This window comes from Trichomonas vaginalis, chromosome VI (assembly GCF_026262505.1).
Source record: "Trichomonas vaginalis G3 chromosome VI, whole genome shotgun sequence".
Taxonomy (NCBI): Eukaryota; Parabasalia; order Trichomonadida; family Trichomonadidae; genus Trichomonas; species Trichomonas vaginalis.
The window spans coordinates 15,228,417-15,250,249 of NC_067208.1; the positions used below are offsets into that span (position 1 = coordinate 15,228,417).

Sequence of the window (21,833 nt, forward strand, 5' to 3'; positions counted from 1 at the left end):
GTGTTTATGACCAAAAAAGGGTTACATGCTTAGTCTATTTTTCTGACAGGATACTCTAGATTTACATGATCTCTATTTCATATCTCCGTTTTTAGATTCTTCGACAGATTTTATGATAGAAAACCAAGATTAACAAATTTCCGGCATGTTAATGAAGAAATCTACAGCTACCCTCAATATTATTTCAATAATTAGTATCGTTTCTCTTACAATTTATTTTTTTCTCAATAATTTAACAAGAAATAACAATACACACTTGGTTTTACGTATAAAAGCTAAGTGTCGAACTTAATCAACTTTACTTACTTAGCAAATGAATATTTTTGTGGTTGCGAGTTCTGAATGCTGAAGGTTTAGATTTCTCTATAAATGATATCATTGCACTTACAATGTTGTTCCAGCCTATCACATAAATCATAGAAAATCCAAAAAAAAAAATAATATAAAGAAAATTCATGTCATGAAGTTCAAAAAATACCGTGTAACATTAAAATTTGTTATGCATAATACATTTTAGCTATTATTGATTTTTTTTAATTTTCGAGAAATTGAATAGTGAGTCCGATAGAGAAATTTTTAAAAATCCTAGTGCCTCATAGAAGTAATTTCCCTCGTCTCCCATACTTCCAAATGTATGCATATGACATAAACTTTTATGCATTACACAAGTGGCCAATAATATCTATAGAGTAAAAAATTAGAAATTTAATTTTTTTATATGATAGTTATATTTCAGATTTGCGAGCGTAACTTTTTTCTCCATGGCATACTTGTTTTAAGAGCAAATGATCAAAATCGTCCTTCAATTATTGAAGGAGCTGATATCTTTTGAAAATTGAATTGAAAGGGTATTCAATTTTCAAATTTCCTCTCAATTTTGGAAACATATCAACTCTATGAATTAACAATTATGTGCCTTCACAGTTTATCAGTCATATAAGGTGCTTATAAAGAAAAAAGTTACGCTCGCAAAATATGTTTTTATATAGATTTCACATAAAATAATTATGTAATTTCTAAAAAGAATATTTTTGTTCTTGAATATTAAAGGGTATTGTAGTTTAAAAAGTTTTAAATATGTTGCTAAAATTTCAGGTTTATAGCTCATGTCTAGCATGACTTCTTCGTATGCGCAAAAAATCTGACACGTAAGGGTATCCTTAAGAATTAATACAAATTGAATCGAAAAACACATTATGGATTATATATAAATGATATAAAACCACACTAATCAATGCGGCTGAAAAGCGAGTGAATTTAACTCCAAATTTTGCTTTAGTGCTATTATTTTCAGATATTTAAAAATGGTCCCGCATATTGAAAAAGCCATTTTTTTTCCAACGAGGAAGTCCTAAAGTTATAGATTTTAATCACTCTTTTTGGGTTATATTTATAACATACTATATTTTTCCGATTTAAATAATGGATTAGCCCAGTTTTGGGATAATATGAAGTGATTAGTAAATATACAATCAGAGTTTAAAAATAATTAATGGTAATGTAAATATATCAAATTATTGGGAGCTTTGAGATTACAAAAAAGATCGAATTGACGATTATTATTAATTGAATTTTCACCTTTTTTTGTGATTCTAAGATAATCCCATTTTCCCATCAATTTAGGTTTTTATTCCATTTGATGATTCACATGTCAGCTTATCTATGGTTGATTAACTTTTGGGTCTATAGGAAAGTTATTGGGTACAATTTTAGTCTATTATCTGACCATTTTATTTAATTAATCTTAATTTTGTCTATTTGTAAAAGAATTTTTATGTTCTATTCAATTCTTGAAAAGTGTCAAAAACAAGATTTGGTTATCACTCTAAATTTCAAGTAAGTAGTTTCAAATGACACTTAGATTTCAGAACTACAATAATGATGTCCAAGGAATTAATCATGACATTGAAGTCTTTAGTTCTGCTTTTGAATATCAAATTTCTTGCCCAATTTTTATTGAACAAAAATCGATTTATCTGTTATCTCATGTTCCTTTATAACATGTAGTAGTTCAAGATCTATGAATTTCATTTCAACAAGAACCCCATCTACCGTTGGCTTTGACGGCAAATTTTTTAAATTCGAATATATTTCAATTTTTAATTGTTCATCAACCAACATCGGTACAACAGTTTCACGCTCTGATAAATCACAAACATTTGATCATATTTCATGTGATTCTTGTTCGAAATCAATTTCTGGATTAAATCCAAATTACGGCTCCTGCACTTTTTCAGAGATAAATATTTCTAATTTTGTTGCTCCTCGGGGAAATGGTGTGATATTCATCGGAAATAATCCTACAGCATATAGAGCTTCACTAATTAACTTTATCAACAACTCATTATTGACTTCGTATTTTATCAGTTCTAGAGCAAAATCAACCGATAATTTAACAATAAACGCCAATTTTATAAAAAAATGAATGCACCAAAGCTTTATTGTACATGTGGCGAACTTTGCATTTGTATGAAAATTTGTGTATTTTTCAAAATAGTTTTCCTATATTAAGCACAGCTGATGATGATGCCAACTCAATATATGCTATAATTGATTCTTTAACAGACAATAATACATTATCGGATATTTTAATAGTAACAGAGTTTACGACAAATTTAGTTCCCGACTTCGCCATTATCTTCAGTCCTGTCCCTATATATATCTCAGCATGTGTTTGTCATACACGCTTTAATTACATGCATTTAATCAATGTAAAGTTTAGTCCATTTTAATCGAGTTTTGAGAATTATCATCATTGCTTATCCCATCTCTAATTACAATTTGTTCAAAATTCATTTAATCATGGTCTAGTAATTATCTCAATGTAAATTTCATATTTTTTACTTTTATTAATGAAACTTGAATTTAAAATAGCATTTAGATTTCAGAACTACAATAATGTTGTTCATTTATCCAATCATGATATTGAAACTATTTGTTCTTCTCAATGATGCATTTTTGACTGTATGATGATAAGATATTTCTCAATTCTCATATCTAGTATTGTAAACTATTCAAAAAAATTTACCTTATTTTTTGACTTAGACGATATAAAATTAATTTGAATGAGAGTAGCTTTTAATTATTCCCATATAACTATAGAAATGATTCATATCATTCTTTTCCAAATGTTGATAAAAAAAAATACTAATTTGTTCATTTTTATAAATTTTTTTATATTTGAATAACATGATTCGCGTTTAAACTTGTGTACTAACATGTTCAACATACTTCGAGCAATTTTAAAAGGGATTTAATGCCAATAAACATGAACTTTATTTACTACAAGTAACATCATATGATAGAACAAATTATGGGCTTCTGTTACATTTTGTTTTGATATTTCATAAGGATGGAAAATCATTATTCTTTACATCAAATGGTTCGTGCATACAAAACTCATGAATCGGACAAAAATCGAATTCCTGAAATGGTAAAATATCTATTGTTGAATCTTCCTTACCAATGATGTCGTCGACCCTATTTAAAGTTTCCTGAAATTCATTTATTGAGGAAATCCTGCATTGTCGCACTGATATTTCTTTTGTGTTTCTTTTCCTTCATCAATGATGAAACTTTTGATCTTAATTTCGGAGCTTTTCATTGAATGAAATGACCTTGCATTTTTCACTTTTTTTGTGATTTTTTTTGAATACGAATACAAAACCGTTATCAACTTCAAAATCAAATATTTAAATAGATGTTATTTATTGCAACATATTATTTCTTAACAATATTTGACTAAGATTTCAAAAGTTTACTCTTATGTGATGTCATATAGTCAATTTTTTTATAAAAATCATTTTCCGTATTATGTTTATGAAAGATCAATTCTTATATTTTGATACAAAACATATTTTATAGCCTTCGTGTCATCTATAAATTATGAGAAATGGTTTAAACATAAATCAGTCCAATCAATTTGAAGGTCTATTTAAATTGTAAAATGATAATATATTTAAAAATGATGAATGTGTTTTGCATCCCAATCTTTCAAATAATATAAATAAAAAGATGAAATTAGCATTTTATTTTACTTTTATCAACATGTGGAAAAGAATGATATGAATCATTTCTATAGTTAGATGGGAATAATTGATGCATTAAAAGCAAAATGATTCATTGTTAAAAAAAATATTTCAATAAAGACAAAACTTGAATTTCTATGAGCATAGATGGCGTTAAATTCTTTCTAAATAGTCGAATATAATATACTATATTTTGTTCTTAATGGCTTCGTTATCCTCGTGGTATTCAAATATAAAAAATTTATAAAATTGAAGAACAAAATAATTTTTTTAAATGAAAATGATATTTGAATATCATAGTCAGAGTCAATTTAAACGTGCATTAAAAGAATCAACTCATGATTTTACAAAATGGAAAACGACTAAAAAAACCTTCTGTCCTTGTCAGAAATCCGAAATTTTTGAATAGTTTACAATTTTATAAATTCTTAAAATTTCCAATGTGAGTAAAAACATCATATCTGAGAACCATCTTAAACTGCACTACTATTAAATAGTATGATAGCTTCTGATTATCGATCTGATTAAAATTTCAGTTATACCCAGATTTTCCTTACTTTTACCACTCCCCATGTAATTTCTGGGGAAAACGATAATTCATTTTTTTTATGGATGAATAGATCGTTTTCCTAGAAAGGACCTCATATCTCTGGCTAAAAAGAGTGTCAGATCCTAAATAGATTATTGATCTAGTGTACAAATCCAATAAAAAGCCTATTTTTTGGCTTTTTTGGTGCTCATTTTTTCGAAGATCTACATGAATATGTGGAAACCATCGGATTTTTTTGGTTAACCCACATCTTCATGTAGTCTGGACTATCTTTCCTCGAAGGACCTCTTTACGGGTGTAAAAACTCATAAAGTTCTCAAAAGATTCATTCTCGATCTCCATGCTGAAAGAATTTACAATAAAAAAGAGATCTACGCATCAAACTACAGCCATAAATGAACTGAACCCCTAAAGCTCAGCTCTTAGTTTATCAAAAACGTCGAAATCCTTCTCATTGCAATCAAATTTTCTCAATAACTCATAAGAAAAATCGAATTTTGTTTAAGCCGATGTTATAGGTATCACAAATACTACAAACTTGAGCAATATCGAAATTGCCAGCAAAAGTTTGAAATTGCATTGCTCATATTTGTTTTGTAAACTAAAAATCTGCTTATATTATTCATTAATTTTTTATATATTATTCATATACTTTAATAAAAACAATACTATTTCACCTTAAAAATGAATTTCATAAGTCAATATTATTTTTTGAAAATGTATCAATTTTCGATTAAAACAACATGAGAATAAAATTTACGCAAAATTATTTTAAAAAATGGTTTTAAAAATTTACAATTGATTAAGAATAAGATTGCAAGAAGTTTTGAAGTTTAATTTTAAGAAAAAAAATTCGGATATTATTCATGGATCTAAGTAATCTGATATTTGAGTATCGGCACTATGCATAAAACATATATTTATAGTTTTTTTGGATTTTTATGATTTTAAATATATTCAAATTTGGCAATCCAATAGATTTTTAAAAAATAGGTAAATAAAAATAGATTACATATGCAGCAGATTTAGAACATGAAACAAATCTTATAGTGACCCAAAAAAAATTCATGATCCAAAAAAGAAAAAAATTGGCTAAATGGGAATCAAACCTTGGCATAATGAATCATTATGTTGGATGTTTCCACTACACCGGCAGTTCGAAAAATACCCTTGGTGGTTCTATTTAATAGCTACTCCCAACGATAGGCGGTGTCCCCAGCTTTAGAGAGGTGGTAAAAGTAAGGAAAATCTGGGTATAATAATTGATCAACTAACTGTTTTAAGTTATTGATAGCAAAATTTGGCAACCGGTTCATGCCATTAATTCGGAAATTTTCAAAATCTAATTAGGAAATCTAAAAAAAAAATTCATCCATATACGAACTGCATGGAATTTGCCATTATAGCGCATAACATAAATTACGTTATATATCCAAATTATAAATATGAATTTGATAATATATAACATAATTCTAATAATCTTCCTGCATTTTAATTGTTTAGATCATAGTAATACAATGTGGAATTCAAATCTCCTCTTCATTCTGCCGCCAAGTTGAATTTTAATGAAATTGCATAATTTTTTATATATATCATGCACAAGGAGCTATATGGCTAGATCTAGCTAAGTTATATAAATGCAATATGACAATATGAGTTAATTGGCGGGAGTATTATTATTTTCGCCAGATGAAAATGATAATTCTTTTGATCTTCAAAATTATTGGAATCGAATTTTGTAAAATTCGATTCCAATAATTTTGAAGATCAAAAGAATCAAATTTTTCGCGCTGACTTTTTCAAAAATTGAGGAAAAAAGTCACGCGAAAAATTGTAATTTTTTATTTTCAGGGTCATGCTAAAAAGATAAATTTATGAGATTACAATGCAATGATACCTACTTGAATTGCAATGCATCTATTAAGAATTTTTTGTGAAAATAAATTGTATAGTTTATAATTTTGAATTTGCCAACAAAATGACTAGAAATTCACAAAAATGATAACATACACAAGGAGCTATTAAATAAAGTTGTGTATGGGTAGATTTATAGTTCAATAATTCAGATACCAGCAGAAGTGCAAATTTTGCATGATATACACAACAATTTTAAAGGTGCACTTACCCATCTGACTTTCATTCAAATTTTTAATAACAGGCGTGAAGAGTCGTTGAAAACCAACCTTATACGAAAGAACTGAATGCCATGTCACAAGGGTGTAAGTTCACCCTTAAAAGTAGATATGATAAGACTCCTCTTTATCATGCAACAGAAAAGAAAAATGCAGAATCCACTGGAATTACTAATTTCATTCGGCGTAAACATAAATGTGAAAGATGATTATGAAATAACTCCTCTTCAGGTAAATTGATTCCTTATCTGTTACTTTATTATCAATACTACTACAAATAAGTCATTTTATAACATCAATCTTTCAACAAAATGATTTTATAATGTGCATAATAAGCAATTCAGACTAATAGTTTATCTTTAAAAAGAAACTATAGAAGCCATATTGATCAATATAATATAGTTAACAATATGATACCATTGTGAGTGAATTAATATTTGCATAAAGTGAATTTGAAATTTATCCTCCAACATATCTATTATATAACAATATTCAGCATGGTAAAAGGCCTCATACTTTGAGTATTGAGAGAGATTAGCGTCATATGCAGCATAAACATTTATTCCACTTGATGATCTTAATCTTTTACTTTCTAAATGGAATATTTATTGGTAAATTGGTAAATTGGTAAATTGGTAAATCACTGATTAAACAAATATTTGTTATCCGATTTGATTTGATTTTTATTTTCTGTCAGATTAATCGTATTTTTGTCAATTCCAATTCAATTTTTTTGACAAAATATTCGATTAATTTTTCATGTATCATTCCGGCCCCTCAATAGCAAATAGGAGATCCATTCTTGGAAACAAGAATCATGGCTTCAAAATCATACCTTTAATCGAAGTAAATTCCGAAATTGTAAATTTTTGTTACGCATATATGCGTAAAGACATTTACGTAATGACACAAATACAAGAAAACTCAATAACAAAGAAAAGGGTCTATATACTTACGCGAACAAAAGTCGTAAATGGCGAAATTCGAAAAGTTGTAAAAGAAATTCCAGTTGAAATACTTTCATTATTTGTAATTCCCGAAACAGACAGATTCTTTGCGATGGATACCCGCTTTTATCTCTATTATATTACTACAGATGCAGATTTAGTCAAAATAAGTACAGATGCGAGTGCTTTGAACACGTGGGGTATACGTCCTTTCATTTATAACAACTCGATCTACATTCTACTTCTAGATGGAAAGATGACTCCTCATCTTCATCTTTATAAATTTACAAATCAAAACAAAGAACTAGTTTGCGACATGCACATGCAAGTAAAACCATTCTTAGCATTCAACAATGAAATTAGTCAACTCAAAAACGAAGAAATTACAGCAGTCGTCCCTGTAGTAATTAAAGATCAATTATACATATTTGCTACGAACAGAAACGTCGGAATGTTCGCGGAATACAATATTAAGACCCAAATGGACATTGTTATCTTCAGAAGTTTCTATCAAAAACCAAAAATTGATGGAGTTACAATTTTTCCATTCATTGATTCAAATAACAAGCAACTCTGCATCTTAAACCAATTAGGTATCAACATATTCAACATAAATGACATTATTGGCGGCAGAACTATTCCATCTCCGATTACTATTTATGATTCAGTAATTATGGACGCGATGGGCCTTGAAAAATTCATTTTGTTGTATAGAACTAATACTTTTCCATTCTTTATGACTGATAAACATATTGTTTTGTTTATTACAAAGGATATGCACGGAAAATACCATAATCCGGCCATGGTATTGTTCTCTATAGCTTCTTGTAGACTTTCTGCAAAGATATTCTTAGCAGATATGAAGATAACTTCGTTTACTCCGGCTCCTGATTTAAATTCTTTTATAGTAACGGAAAATTACGGTGCTATTAAGGTAGATTACACAAATGAAGTGGATAATACACGTTCACATACAATAGATGAGATGATTCATGCTACAAAACCAAATGTTTTTATTAGTGCGGCAGAAATCGTAGTAAAGTCACTAATGGAGTCGAAATTTAAAGATTCAACACAAAAGCTTAACGAAATCGTCCATTCCAAGGAGAATGTCTCAGAAGATCAGATTTTATTATCTTATATCTTGATGAATGAGCTGCTGATGATAGATACGGGTACGAAATTCAAACCATCGTTCAATCTGCCCAAGGTTGATAAGGAAATGGCTAAGAAATATGAGAAATTTTTGGATTATATTAAATATTTGAGAGCTTTTTCACCAGCGATCGAGAACACTGTAAGCCAAAATAACCAGACAGACAATGAAGCCTCAATCATGAAGACAGATGTTGCGAAATACGCAATTGAACATCCGAATGAGTTTTTTGATAAAATTTCAAAACTTCCTTACCAACAAAAATGGGAAATTTTGCCTCCTATCGTCGCTTTCTTCGATAACAGCCTTGACAACGAAAAAGTGTTTAATCTTCTCAAGGAAGCACTGAAAGAAGGACTTTGGGAGCATGCACATCTCCTTATGATGACAATTATCAATAAAGGAGTCAATTTGGAGCATTACAACGAAGAATTCGGAAAATTATTTTCGAACCAACACCCGTTGTTCAAATATTTCCCTATTTTAAGGATGCAACTCGTTAAAGCGAACATGCAGAAGACTTTGGAGTCATTATCTTCGCTTTCCGAAAAATTTATAGAAAAGAAACAAAATTTAACAAACGCAGATAATAAAGGAATATCGAGAAACGAAATACATACACAAATAGATGGTTTCTTGAACAATGTGAACAGTTTAAAGGCCCATATTGACCAATGTGGCAAAATGATGGAGCAAGAGTTGCTTTCTCCACTTTCTAATATACAAACAAACTACTGCAGTGTCTGTGACAAGCCATTGGTCGATGATGGAATAGTTTTCGAGTGTGGCCACGGATTTCACGAAAAATGTCTCATTGAAAAGCTCAAACCTCTTTTATCTAGTCAAGATTTGTACGATTTGAACCAATACGAGTACGCGCGCAGTCCAGAAAACATGGCTCTTCGCGAAGACATCATTTTGCAAGATTGTCCATTATGTGGAGAAATTGCGCTTGGATACATCAATATTCCTATAATTGATTCAAAGTCACCAACAAATTTCCCTATTTTGTAACTTTTTTTGTTTCATAAATAATTTTTTTTATTTTTGTTTGTATTCAATAATTTATCTTTTGTTCTCTTATTAGTTTAATCAGGGTGACCAATAAATGGCTTTTTGGTATTTTAAAAATATGAATTTAGCATGTTTTATAATTTCTCATTAACAAATCTATTGCCAACAACTTATTTCTGGCACTTAAGTAAATCTGTAAAAGTCTTTCCTTTGCTCTTCTTTATGATGGTAAACTAAGGTCAATTATAAAAAATGGTGATGTTTGGAAATATTTTAATGGTAAATCACAGCTTATTTTAAGATGATTTTCATAACAATTAGAAATTGGAACACATACTGATTCAAATAAATCTAAATATCGGATTACAAATAATTCTCTACTTAAATCAAATTGTTCAATTCTAATTGATTGATAAATTCCTGGTTTAACAGGAATTACTACAGGTTCTAAAGTATTAAGATAGTTAGGATCTGTATTTCGAAAGATTGTTAACGTTTCATTCATTTCAGTTGTTCCTAATATAGCAAAATCTGTCGGATACTGCCATGCTAAATTATCCACCTCTCTTGCTGTATATGAAACGTGGGTTAAATAAATTAAATTTTTGAATATAATATCAACCCACGTTGTTTTATAATTCCCAGCATAAAACTGAGAAAAGTCAGTCGAAAAATAAAACAATGCTGTGTTATATATAAAAGGATAGATTCCTTCTTTATAGAAATAACTAGACTTTACAGAAAATGTGGAATGATCACTAGGGTATTGATGTCTAATGACTCCATTTTGAGGTCCATCGATCTTTGGGGAGAATTTCTGAAAATAGATTTCTCCCCCGAGAAAAAAAATGATATAAAATAACGTGACTAGAAGTGATTCCACCCTCAAAAAATTAAATGTTAGCTTTCTCTTTATGATTTTTAGAATTGTCATATTATGTACTATATAGATCAATACTTATTTTCCACTTCAACTATAACGTGCTGCATTCAATTTTAGCCTTATTCGTCTGACACTCTCACTTTTTCATGTTACAAATATGATTTTAATAATTATTTTTTTTAGGAAAAACTCAAAAATAATTCTTAGGAGTACGCTATCTTTGGTCGGATGCTTTTTTCACTTTAATTTTTTTTGATTTTTCATTTTCTCAAAATCTAAATCGATAATGAACTTTAGAAATCGATCGATAAATATGAATTTACTCATAATATATGATTTTTGAATTAATTGAATTTTCGTCTAATAATCATACTTATATTACATATTAATATTTTAAATTTGAGTTAAGAATGATTTTCATCATTTCATCTGCTATGTCAATTGAACTTACTTATAAATTGATTTAATATGAATAACTATTTTTTCAAAATTATTAATCACTTTCAAATATGCCATGTTTTCTTTCTTTTTGTTAGCTGAGAAATTTCTTGTCGGATAATCTATTCAAAAATCTTTGTGACCAAAATATTTAAAAATAATGCTTCAAAAATATCATTTCCAAGCTTATCGTGAGAGTGGAATATCAATAAAATGTAATTATAATATATTCTAAGCCGTTAAGCACGTTTCAAACAGTAAGGAATTAAAAATAATAATCAAATTATCATTCCATGAAGCTTTTTTATTTGTAATATAAATCTAATTGCAATTACAAATATTATCTTATAGTTTTCCAAACTGAAATAGATTTTCTAAACCAAACTTTGGAAGCTATAATATAATGCTTTTCAAACTTTGTTCATTTAATATATTGACTAAAATTATTATCATTTTCTAAGGATGTCAATTTGGAAGAAAAGTGAGAAAATTCCTAAAATGCTAAAAATGAATTTTCCAAACGTATTTTTCTATCTCATTTTTTTGATTTTGAAAAAAATTTGGAGAGAAGAACTCTTCGTTTTTGAATTTTATCACGATGGTTTTAAAGTATATTAGACACATGTATTGGTATTACTATTTTTGTATATTTTGAGAGAAAATCCCTAAAAAGTGAGAAAATCTAAGACGGTTTGAGAAAATATATAAACTATTGAAAATTTGAATTAAACTTCTAATTTGGAAAAAAGAAATTTGGAAAGAAGAAAATTCAAAAATCGAGATTTAGACTCAGCATCAAATGGAGAACAAAATGTTTCTTCATATGAAGGAAAAAAATTTTCTTGTGAAGAAATAGAGTTTTTAAAATTTTATTGTATGTAATGAAATAAACAAATATTAAAATTATTTTTTGATAACAAGAAAATTCCCAATAGAAAATATTTGAGAGAAAGAAAAAAAGAAAATTGAAAAATATTACTCTCCTTTATATTTCATGAGATTTTAAATTTATTCTCATAAAATTGACAATTTTATACGTTTAGATGAAAATAAGTGATTTTGGTTGAAATAGAAATTATTATTTGCTTACAGCTATCAAATAGATTTTTGCTATTTTGATTAAAATTTGTTAATCAAATTAATAAATTTTTTCTAAATATCTTAAATATCTGGATCACTCACATATACAATGAATTGAACGATAAAAATAATACAAACTCAACTAAGTTTCCTGTCTTTCAACTAAAAAAAATTATGCAAATTAAATTAAATTGTTTATTCAAATATAAAACAAAGATGAAGTAATTACAGTTATCATAAACTTTATGAATAACTCTGTAATTGGTTCAGATTTTCGTAAAAATATTTTTATTAATATCGATAAAAATACGTTTACCTACTATCACAACATATCGATAAACAAGAGTAGAGTGATTTTTATCATCGAAACTTTTTAAAAGTTGTAAGCTGGAAGGAAAAATCTTGTTTTTTCTGAGTTAGTTGTAGAACTATTGATGCACGAGTTATCATTGTGATGTAGAAGGATGTCAATGTACTGACTGAAGGATATGAAGTGAATTGAATTTCATTGCATTTCAATTTGATCAAAATTTGTTGAAATGATATGAATGTGTCAACATCTGTATCACTCTCTTTCACTCCTTCCCTATTCTTTCGAGAACGAAGCTAGCTCAGCTTTCGCTGAGCGAATTGACACTTTTGATGCCCTAAACGTACATGCTCTCAAATTTATCGAAAAAATTATACCACATAAACTAGTATATTTGTTGTAAACAGAAATTCATCAAAAGTGACACCTCAGAAAAGCTAAAATATTGAATTTTTGGAACTGTTGATAGAGCACGTTTTTAAATATTAATTAAAGTAAATGTATATTTTGTAAAGATTCTTTTTAATAAAAAAATAAAATTTTGAAGAAGAACACAAAATCTTCTGAAAAATAATATCACATAAACTCATATTATTTTCTAATATATAACTATTTTATATAAAAATCAAATTCAATGATCTTAAAAGCGAAGGATAAACCTCAAAATTTACGAATATAATGAGTGGGAATATAATGCTTATCTATCATAAAACCATATGAAATATCAATTTTTGCTTTACGCCTAATTTTTGACGACAATTAGCAAAAAATGTTAAATGTTAACACTCAGTCCATTTGAATATGAAAAATAAAATTGACTTTGATTAAATGTTTTTATTTATCATGCAATTCTTCTTGCGACCAAAGATTTGAATAAAAGTTCAAAAAATAAGATAGCTTAAAAAATAATATACGGTAGTGTTTTACTAATAGATGAATAGTATATAAATTCTATTAAAATGGATTTGATCCAAAAAATATATAAAATTTGATCATAAATAAAATCGTTTTAAATTACTTCTTCATTTAAATTATAACAATTATTTTTGGTTTTATATTTTTTTGGATCAAATCCATTTTAATAGAATTTATATACTATTCATCTATTAGTAAACACTACCGTATATTATTTTTTAAGCTATCTTATTTTTTGAACTTTTATTCAAATCTTTGGTCGCAAGAAGAATTGCATGATAAATAAAAACATTTAATCAAAGTCAATTTTATTTTTCATATTCAAATGGACTGAGTGTTAACATTTAACATTTTTTGCTAATTGTCGTCAAAAATTAGGCGTAAAGCAAAAATTGATATTTCATATGGTTTTATGATAGATAAGCATTATATTCCCACTCATTATATTCGTAAATTTTGAGGTTTATCCTTCGCTTTTAAGATCATTGAATTTGATTTTTATATAAAATAGTTATATATTAGAAAATAATATGAGTTTATGTGATATTATTTTTCAGAAGATTTCATTCTATATGCCTATGAAAAGTACTCTCAAAACTAACTTTTCCTAATTATAATTAAATCTAGAATATTGTATTATGCTTAGTATTATTTCATTTTTCTCATTCAATTTAGAATTTACAAATGTCAAAAAATTGAGAGCTGTCACTTTTGATGAATTTCTGTTTATTACATATTCTTATTTTAAATATGATATTATCCTTAGAATCCACACTAGAATATATTTAAATTAACTTTTAAAAAAGTTCGAATCCTGCGCGTCTCACTTTTTAAATTTTCGAAAAGGAAAATTATATTCTCCTAAAATGAAAACAATTTTCCAAATTGACATCCTTACATTTTCACTTCAGAATTGTAAAATTTAGAACATAACGGAAATTATTGATATAAAAGTATCAAAGCTGAAATGTAAAATCAGAAGGTTTGAAATACCTAGTCAATCGTATAAGTAACAACAACTTAGATTTTATAAATTCACAATATTGGCGGAATTATTATTCAGAATTGAACAAACATTGAGTTTACATACAAAATATCAATCAGAAATTCATATGAATATCACAAAATATATTTTCCAAATGATGTTATAAGCAAATTTAGTTATTTCATTGAAATCTCAATCTGAATATCTTTCATTAAGAATGAATAGAAAAACCATCTATAGCCCTGAGATACATCCAACTTGTACTATATGATGCTCGAGTTGTAAAGCTAGCATACTGATATTGAGAGCGGAAGCACTTCTACGTGACTTTTTATCATATGCATGAAATCCTGATAAAACAATACGTTTCTATCAGCTAAGAAATAAGTGCCATTACATAAGAATTCTAGTTGATGTGTAACATGTTTGTAATTAATCAAAAGTTAATTACAAATTTTTTTTGATAAAGACTCATTATTCATCCTTTTTTGATCTTTTTCCCCTAACATTTTCATTTTTTATGTTATTAGTTGGTTACTAAGGTAGTCACAAAATCTAAGTAGTGAGGCTCTCAAAAATTGAACCGTACTCCATACAAAATTTGTGTACCCCCACTACTTAGATTTTGTGGCCTTCAATTGAGAGGTTAGTTTTGATAGAGCACGTTATAAAATTAAAAGGGAAAAATAAATAAAATTTAAACATTTAATTATATATAATATAAGGAGTGTAATTCCAAATTTTCTAAAAACTATTCAAATTTGAGCATTTTTTTGGAAATAGTAAATCTAATATGTACATCTAATAACAACATGATTCATCACCTTTTCAAGCTCTGCAGTCAATTTTTTGAAATTTGATTGAAATAAATGTAGCAAAAATTACATTTCATTAGGGAATATATGAGTTTCTCTGGAAACAGGCTGATAAATTTTAAATTTTGTCCAATCAACATGAATGCATTGAGAAATTTGGATTGATTTTCTGGTAGAATCTGGAACAATTCAACCATGTATAAATGGATCATATAATCATCATGAAATGTTAGTGTTAGAGTTCAAAAGAAACAGAATGAGTGGAAATCAAACACAATCTGAATAATTTTAAACGTATACGATCTTTAAGTTTGTATTTTGAATTCTACATATATGATTGTGTAATTCGTTCTTTCAAATTTTCGGATTCAGGCATGTTTTGATAAAATTCATTCCCAAAAACGTCAATTAACAATTAAATTTAGTGTATTTTAAATATATATACGTATTATATTTTATAAATTATATTAAATTCGCAAAATTTTAAGTTTTAAACAAAAATAAAAAATGTTCAAAATATGAAATTATGCATAGGATATTAAAATTTACATGTTAGCAATTTTTTTGAATTGCTTTCAATTTTCATATTGAAATTTTTAAGATTTTTTTCTGAAATAATAAGCAAGAATATCAACCTAAATAATATTAAATTCCATGCGTTAATTTCCCCTCAAAAGTCATTGACCGCCTCTCAATCTAGATTTTGTGAGTACTTTAGAATTTTTTTTCATAACGACTTTTTATAAAATTGAATTTCTTTTGAAAAAAAAACTACAAAATCAATTAATTTTGCAACAATTCTTTTTATTTTAAAATATTATTTGAGAAATCTGAGTGGCGTTTTTTGACAATCATTTATACATTGTTCAATTTTATTCATTTGAAATCATGCATTTATCATTCTCAAGGATACACAGAAGACACAGACAGCTTTACAGACTTTGATCCCCAGTATATATGCACTCCAAAAATAATTACTGGAGAAGGAGATTTGTATGTCTACAATATAGTATTCTTAAAATTCACAAATACACATGTAATTTATCTTAATAAGTCAAATAATAGATTATTGCTTGAAAGTTGTTCTCTCAATTATTGCTCGAATAATGATAATGGAAAAAGCGATGACAAAGAAGGATTTATATATGTTAAAGAAGCAGGAGTTATTTTAAGATGTTTGAGTTCTTTTTCTTCACATGGATCGAGCGTTTTATATTTTGAATCGTACAATAACAGTATTAGTATTAAACATCATATATTTGATACTTCTGCAATAGATAATAGCTGTATTAGTGGATCTATTTTTAATAGATTTTGTAACGTAATAGATAAGAACATCAATGTATCTCATTGCAAAGCAAGATATCAAGGAGGATATTATACAACAGGCGCAATGAGCATAGAATTCAAATACAATCTTCTTCATAATACAACAGCTGACTATTTTTCTTGCATGCATTTTGGTGCATACGCTCAAAATACAACTCCAGCAGACGTTGTTTGTTATTGTTTAATAATTAAAAACACTTGTCCACCAGATACTTTTGGACCTGATAAAAATATCAAAGCAGTTTTTATTAATGCAAATCGGATAACTATAAATAAATTTCAATTCATTGAAAACACTGGAACTTTATTAGCAACATTCTTGCAACAATATACTTTTAATGTAATAGATTCATATTTTTCAGGGAACAATCCAACATTACAAACATACAAAAGTGTTTATATACAAAGACAAATAGGTTATTTTCCTTTATCAATAACTCAAGAGCAATGCTTAGTGGATCTTGAATGCATAATCGAGGAAGAAAATCAATTAATCACTGACAGTAGAATTCCTCCAAATATGAAACTTTTTAGACGAAGGTAAAAATAAATAGCATTATTTATTCTAATTCTCTAAGGTAAGAAATTAGTATATCTATTATGGCTGTTATAATTTTTTGTTTTTAAAGCAAAGAATTATTGGTTTCGTGAGAGAATGTCGGAAAGTGGTAATTTCACATAATTATTCAAAAATTTCCGACTTTTTGTCAGATCTTTAAAATAAATAGATCAGAAAAGTGCGTTTCTATAGTAAATGACTCAAGTTTGTATCAAACAATAATAATATGCAAGAGAAAGCCATTTTTTTTGAGATATAATTTTTCAAATTATTTTTCTTGAATTTTTGAGGAAAATAATGGTTGCATGTAGTCTATTATGCTCTGTAAACTGTCAGTTCCAGCGATTTCATCATATAAATACGGAATTTTAACTATTTCTATGTCCTGATAGAGATCGTATATATTTTTAATGAAGTCTTGCTGTCTTGAGCCAAACCAAACGCATCTTTGACAACTAGACTCTTCTTTTTCATAAATTTTATTGATAATCATGTATGGAATTGAAATTTTTTCTTCTATTAAGTATTGGTATAGATTTTCTGTATCTAGTAAAGGCCAATAATTCGGATGTAAGCAGATTACGAAAGCTGTTTCTTTATTATTTTTTAATCTTTTTGTTGTTTGTCTGAGAAGGCTTGTTATTTTACGTGTATCGAATATAAATGATTCAAAAAGCGATATAATAGATTCAATGCTTGAAGAATTTAAACGTGCAGCAGATTTCATTGTAATTTCGAATAAAGAAACTGTGCTTTTAATGGAGTACATATCGAAAACGACAACATCGAAGTCATCTATCATGATGTTAGCAAAAATATTCGCTAGAGCGCTTGTTTCTATTTCACCAATTGGCGAATTATATTTGAAATATGAATACATTACCCAAAGTGTCTTTGATCCGGGTATGTGTTTCGGTAAATCGTTAAATTTTGTTTTGAAGATAGCATTTAGGCTTTCAGTTGGGTCAAGTGAAATCAACAATACTCTGTTTTTGATTTTTGATAGTTGGAGAGCGATACTTGCAGCAATTGTGGACTTACCAGCTTCATTTCGTCCTCCAACAAATATCCATTTAAAATCTGAATCAAGTACCATCGAAAACACTATAATAAATCTAATATTTAACACATTGAAGTTTAATCAGTATATGATAAGAGAATGTTTACTCCACATAACATCGTTTTATATCATGAATTGCAATATATTTTATCTCTTTCTTTTATTTTGACAATTTGGAAACACATCATGCATTTTATGCAATAAGTATAATGAAATGACTTATAATCATTGCCTGATTGAAAATGTTGAAATATTTCTTTCATTTTTCTCATTATTACCCAAAAATATAATATCTCATATTTTTAATAGAATTATAGATCAAATTTGTTGTGTTTATTCATTTTTTTATTTTGATGAATGAACTTGATATTGATGCAGTTTCAAACGTAATAAATGAACTTATTAGTGGGAAAAACACAGAGGAGAATATCAGATTTATCGATCGTGTGACAAATAATCCAGTTTCTTCCAACATTTTATTTACAATTTTACAATGCAACGAAAATTTGTCAATCAAATCACAAGCAGCTCTTATTTTATCAAGACTAATTCGGAAATTCCCAACAAAAATACAATTAGATCTTTTAATCCAAATAGAAAATTATTTATCTGAATTTATTTACAATCCAACCAAATTAAACGAGCAAACACTAAATGTATATCTATCCCTTTACACAGAATCATTCATTTCTGGCTTGGTCAATGATAGACAAACGTTTTTTGACCTTTTCTATGAGAAAATATCGAAAACTCTCAGTGATCTCGATTCTCTACAACCAAACACTTTAAATACAATATCAATGATTTTAAATTCTTTTAATGATAACAAAGATTTCAAAAAATTCACGGATACAATATCAGAACAGATTGATTCTACAAATATCATGCCAAATATATACAAAGCTTTAATTATACACTGCAAAGACCATAATTTAACAGAAAATTCTTTAATTACATTTTTCAGATTCATTTTCGCTTGTTATCGTGTTATATCTCGCGAAAGTGTTGCATACTCTACAGATGACGATATTAATACGCTGTATATTTCAATAGATTGTAATATCTTGGAAAATGAGTATCTTTCACAGCTCTGTCATTGCTATTCATATATTTTTCAGTCAACAAGTAATCCTGAATTACAAAATTTGTGTCTAAATTGCATTTTGAGACTTTTGTCGAAAGATACGAGATTTATTGAAAATTCGCTTCAAATACAATTCCTAAACGAGTGTATAGCTAATCTGCAGATCATGATAACCATGAATAATGACATTTCTCTTGAAAATCAATACACTTTGTGGTGTATTTTATATAAATTTGCTTTAACTTCCCCCGACCAAACCGTTGAGCGGTTTTTCACAGAAAATACTTTAAATATATTGAAAAATAATTCCTTATTTGCATTTACACAACCATTATCTCAAAATTATAACTCTGTTCAAATTTTTCTGAAATTTTGGAATTGCATCTCAAATAAAGGGCCAATTAAAAGCATTGTATTGCCATATTCCATGGAGATCATTATGAATTACATGGACTTTTTGATTCAAAATTCAGTTCCTTTCGATTTTGAATTGGAAGATTTGATTTTTGGCGATTTTAACAGTCTTCCTTTACTCATCTGCGCACCAATAGAGTATATACTTTACGAAAACAATCCAATTTACTCAAAATTCGAAACAATTTGGGATAATTTTATTGATAAGTTTTTACAGTCGATCAACAAATCGGATACAGCTTACGATTGTGTTACATCAATACTTGTCCTATTATTAAGCTTATTTTTGCGACAAATCAAATCAAATTCAAAAAAGTTTTCCGAAAAATTAAAAGAAGACATAAATTTATTTGAAGTTTCATTGTTTCACAGGTTTATTTCATTGATTCAGGTATTTTCTCCACTTGTTCAAAAATATAAGTCATTTCATGACTTAGACAGCATGCAATTCATCAGATCTCTCATTTATTCATTCAATAAGTTAAATGATACAAATATTCAGTATACTTCTGATGGTTTTTCGTTATTAAATAAATATAATGAAATTTATTCAACGCAATACAGTTATCCAGACATATTTGATATGCTTGTTAACTTTGCTTTTACCATGTTAGATGTGTTCTCTGATATTGAGCCTTTAGTTCGAGATATTATTGGATTATTTGAAAATGACAACTTTAAATACATTTTCAAGGCGATAATAAATGACAGAACCAAATATAATGCATTTAGATTCCCAGATGCTTCTCCTTTCTTAAACCAATTAGGATTTTATCAATTTTCAATTAATTTATTGAATTCTTTGACCAGATTTATGACAAATGATAAGAAAATAGATGGTCTTGATGAAGTGATGCAGAAACTATCTGAAATTTATTCAAATTCCATGGAAAAGAATGAATTTTCTGAATTTCACATTTTTCTAATGAATATTATATCATTAATCAGCACCAGTGACCAAGTATTTGACTATATATATGATCTCCTGCCGCAAATCCAAACAAAAATCAATCAATTGTTCGAAAATGAACAAATTGTTCCAATTTTCTTTCAATTTTGCAAAAGTTTGCTTTCAAAAAGTAACCAGACCAACGGTTTTGTTGTTGTCAACTTTTGTTTGAAAACTCTTTCGATTTATTTTGATTTTCTCAAGAATGCGCTAGACAATCACGTTGATTTTGAGAATTTGTCTGATACTTTCTTTGTTGCAATGGATTTGATCAGAAATATCTTCCTTAATTCGAATAATTTTCTTGTTTATTCATTATATTACAAAAATGAAGTGGTTTCAGCGGCCATTGACAAGCTCTTTATAACCATATCAATAATAACGCCAGAGACCATTATGAAATACAACAAAATGGGTTTTGCAATGGCATTTTCTGATTTTTTGAAATCATTTGGGAAATATGCAATAGATTACAAGGGCAGTTTAAAGATCATACTAGACATATCATATTTAGATGCTTTTCAATGCGGAAATATAATTTTATCTGAAAATTATTTCAATTATTTGTTTAATTACAAAGATGAAGAGAAAGTTAAAGAATTTCTTGAAGAAAATGGAGAGACAATGATTAATTTGTTCAGTTATTCGTTTAATGAACTTCAGAAAAGTTTTATTTGTTTTCAACTTGTTTTTCCATTAATGAAATTCGATTTTATTTATGAGCACTTCATAGACATGACTAGAAAAGCGGTTAGCCCGATTAATCAAGACAAGTTGAACGAAATTTTAGAGGAAATTGATTCCAAAGGTCGTTTTAGCCAATCATCGCTCGACAATTGCATTAGAGAACTCCAAAAAATATTGTAACCCAGATAATAACTATTAATATATTATTGTTTTTTATGTTTTTATAAAATATTAGGTATCTTCATATTTTTATTTCATTATCATTCAATGGATCACTAAAATCAAGTAGAAATGCATGTAGAATCAATCATATACCGGCCTGACATTCTTCTTCTCAAAATTCAAAATTACAACATCTAAAAAATTGTTGCGGTATATATTGCCCAATCAATTTTCCTTTATAGACTGTAATGCGATCAGAAATTTTAGGGCTAAAACCATGCGAGATCATTTGGGGATCACTCCGAAACTAAAATTTTCCCTTCCCACGAAAAAAGA

At 27.7% G+C, this 21,833-nt stretch overlaps 3 protein-coding genes across 3 annotated transcripts, besides 3 other annotated features; 2 read left to right on the forward strand and 1 right to left on the reverse strand.

Moving 5' to 3' along the window:
• Window positions 1-6,687: 6,687 nt before the first annotated feature.
• Window positions 6,688-6,812: a mobile genetic element.
• A 501-nt stretch (window positions 6,813-7,313) lies between these two features.
• TVAGG3_0869100 (RING-H2 Pep3p like domain-containing protein) lies at window positions 7,314-9,869 on the forward strand (the record flags this gene model as incomplete). The annotated part of the gene is made up of 1 exon (XM_001326593.1): window positions 7,470-9,827. One exon carries the CDS (start codon window positions 7,470-7,472, stop codon window positions 9,825-9,827), a length of 2,358 nt encoding a protein of 785 aa, XP_001326628.1.
• A 3,064-nt stretch (window positions 9,870-12,933) lies between these two features.
• Window positions 12,934-12,971: a mobile genetic element.
• A 1,177-nt stretch (window positions 12,972-14,148) lies between these two features.
• Window positions 14,149-14,185: a mobile genetic element.
• A 1,921-nt stretch (window positions 14,186-16,106) lies between these two features.
• On the reverse strand, window positions 16,107-18,242 carry TVAGG3_0869130 (ATPase protein; the record flags this gene model as incomplete). Its single annotated transcript, XM_001326592.1, has 1 exon — window positions 17,410-18,237. The coding sequence occupies one exon, from the start codon at window positions 18,235-18,237 to the stop codon at window positions 17,410-17,412; it is 828 nt and encodes a 275-aa protein (XP_001326627.1).
• A 312-nt stretch (window positions 18,243-18,554) lies between these two features.
• Window positions 18,555-21,807, forward strand: TVAGG3_0869140 (armadillo (ARM) repeat-containing protein family; the record flags this gene model as incomplete). Its single annotated transcript, XM_001326591.1, has 1 exon — window positions 18,555-21,515. The coding sequence occupies one exon, from the start codon at window positions 18,555-18,557 to the stop codon at window positions 21,513-21,515; it is 2,961 nt and encodes a 986-aa protein (XP_001326626.1).
• Between the last annotated feature and the right edge of the window lie 26 nt (window positions 21,808-21,833).